The sequence below is a fragment of the Xiphophorus couchianus genome, chromosome 9, assembly GCF_001444195.1.
Source record: "Xiphophorus couchianus chromosome 9, X_couchianus-1.0, whole genome shotgun sequence".
Classification (NCBI taxonomy): domain Eukaryota; kingdom Metazoa; phylum Chordata; class Actinopteri; order Cyprinodontiformes; family Poeciliidae; genus Xiphophorus; species Xiphophorus couchianus.
In genome coordinates, this window is record NC_040236.1 from 11,266,817 (window position 1) to 11,278,763 (window position 11,947).

An 11,947-nucleotide genomic window follows, 5' to 3' on the forward strand; every position below is an offset into this window, starting at 1 on the left:
TTGGTCAGAAAAACAATATCTTAACAAGCTCTACCAAGGAATTCCTCTTTTAGGCTATATGAACCACTATTAAACACTGAGCACAACTAAGAACAGTCCTGCTGAAGAGAAATATGTTTGCTCCTCCACAACTGAACAGAGATTAAAAAGGTCCTCATTCAGTTTCAAACATAAAATATTATGCTCAACAACAATGATTACAGTACCACATAAATAAATAAATATTTTCCCCCAATTGTTTTAAAACACTAAGAATATAAAATAAGAAACCTTTACAATTCATTTTGTTTCAGTCATTAACAAGACATATTTGGCTTCATTTTACTCTGTCTTTGATGTTTAGATTCATCAGATACACATTTCTGCAACTATGCATAAACAGCATACATTAAGAGATTCTCATTCAAATAATAAAAGTTTCCATGGCTTCATATACTACTGCTCTTCTCAGGTGTGAGTGAATAGTTGCTGAGGTCTTCGCTCTCCGTCCACTGTTTGTCCCGCAGAGAAACATTTTTGCATAGTGGGCTCAATTCCTCAAAATGTTCTGCCTTTCTGTGTTTTGACGAGCTGTAAGTCACACTTTACAAAGAGAGATAAAATACAATTACATTCAAACGAAGAAGTTATTATTTTACAAACTTAAATTCAAGTAAAGACGTTGTACCCATTTTCTGGAATAAGGCGAAGTTCACACTCCAAATCAGCTGCAGAAGAATATGTGAGAGAAACCGATCTGGGTATTGGGGAGGCCGAGTCTGGTTGCCATTCGCTGAGTGTTTCTGGACCCATTGGTGCACTAACCTCCGTTTCAGCTGGTTAGATAAAAATGTGACTTAATAACCAACTAAGATTAACAAAACAGTAACTGTTAAATGGTTCTGAACTTAAGGAAAGACTCACCGATCAATAAGGCACTTGCTGACTTCGGCACATGAAGCTGCTTTGAGTTTCCAAACGGACTCATACTTAGAAACTGCTGTTTGAGCCATGTTCCCCGATCCTCCTCAAAGATCTTCCTCTGCGAGTTAAATCAGAACATCTTTAGAAACAATCAATATAGTCATTTTTAGGCTCACGTTTCCTGTACAGTATTTTGTTCACCTCATGGCTCAGTCTAATAGCTGCTTCAGTGAAGTTCCTCCTTTCCCTCTCAAAGCTCTTTCTCTGTTCCTCTAAGCTCTTCCATTCCTCACTGAGGCGTTTCTTCTCCTGCAGCATGTAGCCATCATTCTGCAGCGACACTGAGTCTTCGTTGCACACACAGCTCAGCTGCTTCTGCAAACCGATTGAGCACAAGTATAGTCAGGACTCCAGCAAAGCAGGAGGTATTCAGAAGAAATTCACAAAGCTCAGAATTAACTTGATAATTTCAAAAAGATAAGCTAGGAATTGTGCCCATTTAAAAAAAAACTATATATGATAAAATACGGCAGCTTTAGTAGTATCTTTATGTAAATCTGTCTCACAGAACAGATAGACTAGCATCTATAAACATAACTAAACACAAAGATGCACATACAACTTCACAGAAACATAACAAAAATACTAAAATACACCAATATTGAGGTTAAACAAATACGCAAAAAGCGGTTCGAGAGTCTGAGAGCAAGTAAAAAAATAAAGGCCACAATTCAATTAAGATCTATTTCAGTACAAAATAGGTCTTGATAAAAATGTTCATTGTTTGATGAGCTTTATCTTCAGACTTTCTATATTCAAGTACATATTTTTTTATAATTTAGCCCCTCAAAATGCTGTCTTACCTGTAGGAGCTGCTGCTGCTTTTGAATGAAATCTTTGCACCGCTGGATCTCCATCTTTAGCCGGTCCATCTCCTCCTCATGATTCTCACGAGGGACAACGTCATCATTGTTAGACTCAGATATCTGAGTCAAAGATACTAAAAAAAATAAGGAAAAATTATCTATGTCCCAAAGGTCTTATAAATCTAGAATTTGATTATTACCAAAAGAAGAGGGCCTTGAGAATTAATAATAAATTGATGCAGACCAGAGCATTAGGATGATTTAAAAAACTGCATGTACTGCTTATACAGTAAGCACTGTGCAAGATATGTTGTCTGATTTTAGAAAATCTGTTGAATCCTTGATCTTGAAACTTTCCTTTTTAGTCATATAAATGATACAAGAAACAAAAATAAAGAACTGTTTGAATGGTTAGCAATGAACAGTTCTCTCCTGATCTACTGAAATTTATTTGACAATGGTAAATAGTCCTCAAACCCAACAAGTTTTTTTTCTCCACACTACCTTGGCTGTCCAGTCTTTCAACATGGCTCTTGAGTCTTCTCCACTGGAGGCGAATACTGTTAGTCAGCTTCTCCCTGGCATCAATACAAAACAGCTCTAAACTTTCCTTACTGGGGTCAAACACCTCATCGTCTTCGTCTGAGGCAGCCTGAAATTAAGATACAAATTCTTGGTAAAAGTGTGCAAAACACCGTATAAAATATATTTTTGTATTTATAGATAAAATAGACAAAACAAAAGAAAAACTAGTGTTTACAGAAATATGAGTAAAGTGTAAAGAATGTTTGGTTATGTGTGCAACAGAGACTTAACAGGAAGAAAAAGGACTAGAAAAAGTGGAAACCGTATTTATAAACAGTACTGGCCAAAACAGCGCCAACCTGTGTGTCATTATGGTCATAATTTTCTCCTTTGGGGATCAGTTTTCTTGACTTCAGGATGGACACCATCTCCTTCTTCATCTGATGCATCACCTTCCTCAGCTCTGCATTTTCCAGGACCATCTCCCTCTGCCTCATGTCGTAGTTGTTTAGTAGTGTCCTATACATCTCTCCCTCATGCCTTCAGGAAAAAAAAAAATATATATATATTATTTTATTTTATATTTTTTTGTTATTAGTCAGTTGTAAAGCTAGAGTCAAAGGCTGCCAAAACCATGCAAACTCTACCAGATATGATGCTCTTAAAGGTAAAGTTTAATCTCATATAACAATCTGTTATATGAGACTGGGTGACTTTAGGTTTTACACCTTTAAATTCAGACAAGACAGAAGTTGTTTTTGTTAAGTCTTCTCCACTGGAGGGGAATACTGATAGTCAGCTTCTCCCTGGCATTAATACAAAACAGTCTCTGAAAAATGTCACTAAGGGCTTAACTAGTGACAGCATCTGAATGGCATTAAATTGGCGTTTGGTAATAAAGTAAAGAACGTTGGTGTTATTTTGGACCAGGTTATTTTGAGCTACCTCTGTAGATATGCCGAAAAGCTTAAGGATGCTGGAAGCTGTTTTTCCTCAGTCTCCATTTTATGTCTGGTCTGGTCTTAAAACAGCAATATTATCATTTATCACAATAATGACTGGGACAATTTCTTGCACAGAAGTTTTTTTGATGTTGACAGAACAGAGAACCGGCCAGCTGGTCGTGGCAGACGGTTGCTCAAAATGAGTCGGGTTTTGCTGTAGGTATTTATTTTTTTTCTATTAATAGGAAGTCGCCCCTTTCTTATGTCCAAAGTTGATTAAAGATGCAGAGAAAGCATGTGAACACAGTTTTGTTGTTTGTGAACATAGCAATTGCTTTAAATTACTGCTTTATAAATAATATAAACTAAAATTAAAGTTCATGTTTGAAATACATATTATTTAAACATCCTGGCAAAAACATACCACTTTTGCTGGCAGTGTAATATTACAATCACAACAACCTTTAGCACAAACATCTTCACCCACATTTTAAATACCTCCAATGATTTTCTTCCTTTATGTGGCAATACAAATTTAATAATTTCCTAATAATGATAAAAGCATTCTGAATTAAAATGTATCTCTTTAAAACTGACAGTAAAATCTACCTTGGCTCTAACAATAGAGCTCTAATTTGATTTTATAAAGGTGAACAGAACCTACTTTGCCTCTGTTTTTTCAGTTTTCCAAAGGCTTCTCTTTCCATCAGCTCTTCCAATGTTGTTTAATACGTCAATAGCTGGAAAACAAGAACATGAAAAACAGAGAACATAAAGCGGGGGAAGTTACCTGTTTCTCCAGCTGGTTTATGCATTATAATATTGTACACTTTTATTTTCTGCCACATTTTCTTCTTCAATCTGCCCTGAAGTATCTCATTGTTTTTCACAAATACAACTATCATTCTTATTTTCAGCACAGTAGAGGAGTGAGCAGGTTTCAGTGCATTGTCTCCAAGCTTTTAATTCCTTGTATACAGTTAGTACTAAAATGAAAAATTATTATGCAAGCAAATGTGCTATTTTACCTGGTTTTCTATCTTTTTTGTCAGCTAGGAGTTGATTCAGTCGCTCCTTTAGTTTAGTGAATTCTCTCTCCCTCCTTTTCATTTCGTGGTTGAACTGACAAGCACGGCTTGAAATTATGTTCTGCAGTTTTTGCACCTGGACGGTGCAAAAAAGGAAAAACAAGCTGATGCCTTTTGTACAAAATGCATGAGGTAAACTGTGAAAGTATTACTTATGATAAAACTAGTGCACATTGCCTCATCGCACCTCTTCTTTCTCATTTTTCAGACAGTTCTGCAGACTCTTCAGTTTCAGCTGCAGCTGTCGTTCTCTCTCAAGCAATCCCATGTTTTGTCGTTTGGAAACTTCAACCTCTTCCTGCACAGCACAAGGGAAAGTTGTTACTGACAGCAAAGCCAGATCACAGAGAAATCCAATTGAGTGTGTGTGTTTTTACTACTCATTAACTAATCTGCAATTTTATTATTAATGCAATATTAAAAATAGGCAAGTCACTCATTACTTTACCTTTAGATGAGTGTTATTGATCTTCAGGAAATCCATACTGCTGCTGAGTTTCAGCTGCTCTATTTCCATGTTCTCCAGTGTTCTCAGGCTCCTGTGGTGCAGCTGAATCAGGTCATACATGCAATTCAGCACAGCCACAACATTCAGCTGTGAGCCGCTGTCCGACTCGGTCCAGCCAGGCGAGAGACCCAGCAGTGACACCTCCTGTAAAATAAGATAAATAAGGTGAGTTGACATTCAGACTTCCAACACATTGCTGCAGTTTGCCCCAGATCTGTCTTTGGGACTCAATTTATGAGTAGGCCTATCAATTTGAAAGCTATGAAACTAACAGACCTGACTGATGTGAGACAGGCATTCCTGCAGATTGTGCTCTGTGCAGAAGGTGCTGAGCCTGTGAGAGTTTCTGTGGAGTGGCAGCGATGACTGGCTGAACTGACTCAAGGGAGGTGTTCTACATTCCACAGAACAGCGGCGAGCGTCCTTGACTTGAAGGGGAAAAGAAGTCTGTCAAATATCTCCCGTCTTATGTTCATTTACTATGAAAGAACGAATAACTTTTCAATTAAAATAAACTGTTGAAGGAATTATTTTTACAATGATTACAAATAAAATTGATCAGTTATGATTTCTTATACAGGACTAAGCTTGGATATACTGTTTATTGAATAATGCAATAGAGGACTAAACTGTAGAGAAACCTACAGGACAGAACATGTAGCACTGAAGGACAAGATTGATAGGTGAGTCAAATACAACACATTTTGTGAGACAAAGAGCATTTTGCAATGAATTATAATATTTCACGAGACTTAAACTCACCCTGTGAGGACTCTGGCATTGTTGCAGTGCAGCCGTCAGCAACCAGTGTGGAAAATCTACAGCATGTGCAGATTAGAAAACATGAATGCAAGATCCACCTACTGCATCCTGAAATAGACGGTCAGATTAGCAGTGGCCATTCGACGCACTCTGGATTACCGGGCTTTGAGAATAAACATGCAGTGGTGAGGGGTTGAAACCTGCAACAAACTGAGTAAAAAAACTCATGAATCAAGAATAAAAAGGTTGTAATTTGCATCTAAAATATAGTATATTTCTTTTACAACTATTAATATGGTTATTTTGTTAGTTTAAGTGTATGGTATCATATTACTTAAAGAGATTGCACGCTGAGCCAAGGCTGTTAATTTTTCTTAATGGAGTAATCTGTTGATCAGATTAACTCCAGGCAGACAACATGTTGGTTTATTTCCAGAGAAACAAAATCAAGAAACATGGATGGAAACTATGTGTGTTACAAAAATAATTTATGGGCTTTCGAGTGAGACTGATCAACTCTCATTTGAAAGCGCTTACTGAACTGTTTCTCTTACAATTTTGGATAAAAGCTACACAAAAATGCATAGAGTTCAATTAAAATCTAAAATATTTAAATAATTAAAATGTTCTGACAATTCTGTACTACTGTTGTTGTTGTTTTTTTAACCTTTCCTGTATCTTCTTAAAAGTTAATAATATAACTCAGAAGGATATGCATTTTCTCTCAATGACACCTATTCTGGTTAGACAAATTGGGAATCCTTAGTGACAGACTACTAGTGTTAATCTTTAATGAGGGCATTTTAAATTTAAATGTCTGTTCATGCGTGGTATTTCGAGAGTTTTGCCATTGTCTATAGGGCAGTATCCAATAAATATCATTATTTATTGGATATTTTTGATTTAAATTAATTATGAAGTAGTCCTGGAGCTACAGTTCAGTGTCACTTATTTTAGCATGTCTTGTCTGAGAAAGACTAAAACATGTGTACTTTATACAACCAGAAAATTGAATAAACAGAAAAAATGCACACGTTACTTCATTATAATCGAGATAAAACATTGAACTGAGCACTGTGACATTTAAACTGTATTGCTGCCTAATCTGGACAAGCTTAATCGTATAAAGCGTGAATGAGTTTATTTACAGAACAAAATCAACGAGTAATGTTTTATGTACTCACTTCATGCTTCAATTTATGCCGTATTTCCGAGGCTAAATGCGTCCCAGCTCAGCTTGCCTCTGCAAACCACCGACACACAAACCAAACACGGCGCTGAATGGCCCACTCGTTGCATAGCAACCAAACATGGCTCATTGTGATTGGCCGCTGGCTGTGAGGCAGTTCGACGTTCTCAAACGCAATAAATTTTTAACGTTAACTTTTACCATGTTTAACAAACCCTTCACACAAAAAGCGTTTCTCACTTGGTCAGATTAAAAATGGACTTGAAGACTGGAAGTCTAAAGTTGAAAACAAATATAAAGTGAAATGTCAACTATACACGCATTATTTTTAAACGAAAGCAATGCAAAATGGCATGTTGCCATCATTTAAAAAACATTTAAAACATAATATCGACATAATATAATAGTTCTATCATTCTAAATCAATGTCTTAACTGATATGTTATCTTCTCATCATTCCCAGAAAAATATGTTTCTGGGTTGAGGTGTCTGATTTTGTAGTAAGCCTTCAGAGAACCAAAAAATTAAGAATTATGACTATTTTTAAGCTCATATTTAAGCTTGGACATATCTACTGTTTATTACAAACACAAGAAAGAAGAGCTTGAAGATAAACATAAAAGCATATGCAATTTTTAAAATCTTATGTAAGACATCATTTAGTTAAAATGAGAGCAGATCTCTGAGTTTTCTTCACCCTTTTATAATTTTCTCTTTATTCTGTTACATTGAGACAAAATAAGAAAACATGGGAGAGTGAGAGAGTCATATTGCAAAGCATGTGTCCCTTTAAAATTTAAAGGAAGCCATTAGAGTCTGGTGGCCAAAGGAGCACCACTGAAACACATCAGAGGAGTGAGCAGAGTAGCTTTGTCCCCAGGGACTGGGGAGTAAACCCATCCCCATCAATTACAACAGCCCCACCCTATATGAGATCAAGGGTCAAAAGAGAAGTAGAACCCATATTCTGAAAGAAAAACACATTTTGTCTGTTTTAGGAGGGTTTAGGATGTCATTTGATCTTTTAAAATCTTTATTCTGTTTCGGTCAGTTTCATGGCATTGAAAAAACTGTGGCATTCATTTCACATTAAAAGTGTAATTATTTCCAGAAGATTAAATGTGGATGAAAATTAGGCAACTTGAGCAAGATATTTTTACCACTCTGTCTGGATAGGCCTGTCGCAGTGAGTAATAAATCAATTAATTGCACGATAAATCAAAATGAGCTCAATAATTTCTATTTGCATAATTTATTGTTTTTTCTCTCTCTTTCTACCAAAATTTGTATGACAAAATTCAGTCTGGTAGATTGGTCTCAACTAACCCTTTTGTTGAAGGACAATTTTGTTTATAGAGATTTCTTTTTTTATTTCATTTGTTAAATGTTAATAGGATTTTAAAATGTATTGATAATTTTACCATTAGAATGGCTTGAGTTAGTCCACTTTGACATATACCTATTTCGGCTTAGATAGTCCAACTGGCCTGAAGGATTTTATCTAGCAGGTGCTTTTGTTCAGTAAATAGGGCCATTACCTTATCAGTACCCTGGTAATGGCCTCAACGCATCTCACAGTTGCACAATTGTTCCTTAGACTTCGACTTAGACTTAGACTGACTTTGTTGTCATTTTCAATGCACAGGGTGTATACAGAACGAAATTTCGTTGCATACGGCTCAGGACAATGTTTGAGGTTCCAATGTTGTGAGTAAAATAAAATACAGTATAAAATATGAATATAAATCTAAATATAAAATATAAAGTGCAGGACTGACAGTAAAATAGAAGTTATTTAGCTCTGTACATGTGCAAGGTATAAAGTGGAGACCAGTTTTTGAGTGCAGTCCAGTTAAGAGCTCAACAGTCTGATGGCAAGTAGGAAAAAGCTGTTTCAGAACCAGGTGGGCCTGCACCGGATGCTGCAGAACCTCTTTCCAGAGGGCAGCAGGGAGAACAGTCCATGGTGGGGGTGTGAGGGGTCACTGATGATGTTTCAGCCTCAGGACACGCATCCTGCATCGATGGTTGACCTGACACTTCGCCCTTTTGCCTGAGCTGGGTGTGGAAGGTTGTTGCCGAAGCAGTTTCTCCTTGTGTGCCTTCTTCTCACTCACATGAGAGTTACCCAACTCTTTTGCAAGCTCAACCAGGAAGTCCACCCGTCTCTCCTGCACCCCAATGCATGCCTGATAAAGCACATGTGCATTCAGTGCTGCCATGTCAATCATGTTTGCCAGGTTTGCTGACCAGCTGTCACATAGTGATGGAACCTTGGTCACCCCCCGCAAGATTATGACTGAAATAAATGCCATCAGTTCTTGTGAACTAAATAGGTGAAGCAGTCACCTATTTATCCTCCACAGCACAAAAGGCTGCATGCAAATTTGCATGTGCTAAGTCTCCCAGATTTCTTTTGCTTACACTTTTTGCATGATTTTTTTGAGGTGGATCAACACAATTAATACCCTCTTAGCTTTATTTCAAAGAGAAACATTACTAATTTCTTTTAGAAAAACCTTTGCATATTTTTTGAAACAGATTGTATGTTTTGCAAACTCTATGTACATTTGGCAAAATGACCTGGATAATGCAGCACAACATCATGGATCAGCTGCAAAAGGTAACATCTCTCCAAAAACACTTCATGTATGCTTCAAAACTAAACTGAAGAGCATTACCTACAGGAGAGTCTACTGTAGAGCTGCCTCCATCATAGATCGCACCCACCCCCAACATGGACTATTCCCATTCCTACCCTCTGGCCTGACGGTCAACGGCCACATTTACAATTGAAGAAGGGATGCTAATTTGAGCCATCAGAGTCGTCAGGGTGGACTCCGGCCTTTTGGCCCTGTTGAGCCTCGAAAACCGAGCCATCCTAGTGTTGATAGGATTTTAAAATGTATTGATAATTTTACCATTACCATCATATTACTTGAAAATGGTCTAAGGAAAACAATATTATTATTTATAGCAATAACATCTCGGACAATTTATAGTCCAGTAAAGTTTGACAGGGATCTGTTTCAGAATAAAATGTAAATGTCTTGAACCCCAAACAAAATCGATATAATACACCGTTATTAAAAATTTCCATTAACATAAAACTAATCTTTTCTAAGAACTTTGTACATCTATGACTTTTCTGTCTGTTCTGAATTCATAATACACCATATTTGTACACAATGTGTGTACCAAGAGATTGTCCAAAAACCCTTAAAACATGCAGGGATCTTGAATCTGCTGCCATCTTCAAATATAATGAGTGTTCTGCAGTAAAGAAACCATCTCAGGTGTTCAAAAAACTTCTGAAATCCACCATCAGTTAAAAAAAAATTAAAGAAATAATAATAATAATAGTAAACTGTTTGGAGTAAATGCAAGTTCAAACTCCACCAGCAAGCTATGCATGACCCAGGAACAAATGTTACTCTGCCCATCAGTCAGGTACTGCAGACATTGTAACAGCTTTTTTAGGGAATGAGGTCCCGACTGACCTGCCAGCAATTTTGACCTGCCACCTACTGAATATGAAAATATATGAAACAAAGAAACATAGAAAGTGTCTTTCATTTCAACCTGACTTTCAGATTGAAAAAAGTGTAGATGCTCTACTTTTATGCCTGCAAGTCATGTGGAGGCTGTTCGAGATCCAGGATCCTACTGGCTGACTCCAGCGGGATTGATGCTGTTTTGAACCTAAGGGACCACTCAGCAAGTAAAAGACAGGAGGAGAGCGATGTACTTATCTATCTCTACATACGTACATACAGTATGTTGCGCAGTCTGTGTGAAGAAACGAGCGTTATCTAGCAGTACCACACATTTGGATAAATGTGGGTAGTTTATCTGATTGCAGATTATGAAAGAACACCACATGAGTGTAATCTGATTCTCATTGTAGATAAAGATGCTTACATCCGTTGTGAAGCAAGAGATAAGTAAAGACGTAAAAACACACAGAAGAATTAGAATTGCTCTGTGGATCTCAGCAAATTATTGTAGCTATGTCAACATCTAAATAAATTCAACTGTGACATAACATAGAACGACCAAAATCTGTAACACAGCTGCACCTACAAAGACAGTGACATTGATAAACCACTTACTTTTGTAAATTTTGAAAAGACAAATTTCTTCATTCCACTAGATGTCAGTGAAGAGCTCTGGATTAGATTACAACCATAGTTTAAGATTCAGGGTTAAAACCTGTTTCTATCCTGCACTAATATGCATTGTTGTTAATTATGAACTATGTTTACACATTAAACTAGTACATACACTCCTGCTTTGTTTTTCTCAGGGCTAAGCTGTACATTCAATAAATTCTGTTTTAGTATTGTTCTGTCTGTCCTTTTTCATCGTATTAGTTTCTGTTATATTTGTGTGAAAGTAATACACAATGACCAGCATTTGGAATAACTCCAGAATTCGTCAGACTCTTAAAAAAGTAAAAAGAAAAATGATTTTTTAAAAATCATATTACAACAAGTAGCAGATTCATCATCACAAGTGACGATGACTTTGTCCGTCATGGTAGCCATCTGTTTTACCATGAATGTAAATGGCTCCATGATTTTATAAGGTGCACACTATTTTAAAAAAATATAGCAAAACATCACTTAAATATCCTTTCTCACCCATATTCCTGGTAAAATTAGAGACAACACCTGGTACAAATCAAATGGCTACAATCTATAGAGAAAGCTGTCACTCTGACTGAAAGGAAGTTAGAGCAAGTCGCACTTTCAACCACAAAAAGAGTCATGTGGTGTTACCAGCAGAAAAGCTGGAGTCCTGATAGTAACTGTGTATTTATTTTCATCTCAAGCAAATCTGCTAATAATAATTATACCTAACATTTGTCTTCTTCATCCAAAGATCTGCATGTGTAACGTTAAAAAAAATCTCTGAGTCAAACATGTGGGCATCTGTTATTTCCCAGGAAATAACAGAAACTGCTTTTCAACAGAAACTGTGGAACACAGTTTGCTAAGTTTACATCTCAACTACCTTGTATATTTCCTAACAGAGTGTTCCTCTGGCTGACTTTAAAAAGCCACCCACAGAGGAAATTATAGAGTGAAAAGAAGCAGTTTATTGGGTGATTGCTGCTGATGTACAATGTGGCTGTTTTGTTGTATCAGATTCAAAGTATA

The 11,947-nt window shown here is 36.7% G+C and overlaps 1 protein-coding gene across 4 annotated transcripts; it reads right to left on the bottom strand.

Annotated features, from left to right (window-relative positions):
• Positions 1-307: 307 nt before the first annotated feature.
• Positions 308-6,893, bottom strand: LOC114150408 (afadin- and alpha-actinin-binding protein-like). Of its 4 annotated transcripts, none has more exons than XM_028026784.1 (15): positions 6,781-6,859; positions 5,746-5,806; positions 5,597-5,652; positions 5,111-5,262; positions 4,775-4,978; positions 4,514-4,624; positions 4,267-4,402; positions 3,903-3,978; positions 2,654-2,834; positions 2,274-2,421; positions 1,767-1,903; positions 1,105-1,278; positions 904-1,021; positions 668-815; positions 308-582 (listed from the first exon to the last, which is right to left on the bottom strand). In XM_028026784.1, the coding sequence occupies exons 3-15, from the start codon at positions 5,613-5,615 to the stop codon at positions 429-431; spliced, it is 1,758 nt and encodes a 585-aa protein (XP_027882585.1). In that variant the 5' UTR covers positions 5,616-5,652; positions 5,746-5,806; positions 6,781-6,859; the 3' UTR covers positions 308-428. The 4 variants fall into 4 exon arrangements, with proteins under 4 accessions (XP_027882585.1, XP_027882581.1, XP_027882584.1 ...); XM_028026780.1 differs by having other exon boundaries at positions 5,756-5,806; positions 6,781-6,853; XM_028026783.1 differs by lacking the exon at positions 5,746-5,806 and having other exon boundaries at positions 5,597-5,704; positions 6,781-6,893.
• Between the last annotated feature and the right edge of the window lie 5,054 nt (positions 6,894-11,947).

Bases quoted from the DNA above. Each gene is read 5' to 3' on its own strand.
- LOC114150408 (XM_028026780.1), bottom strand. The intron at 5,263-5,596 runs GTGAGTTTAAGT...TTCCCCTTCAAG, and splicing joins AATGCCAGAGTCCTCACAGG to TCAAGGACGCTCGCCGCTGT. The intron at 1,022-1,104 runs GTGAACAAAATA...TTTAACTCGCAG, and splicing joins CTATTAGACTGAGCCATGAG to AGGAAGATCTTTGAGGAGGA.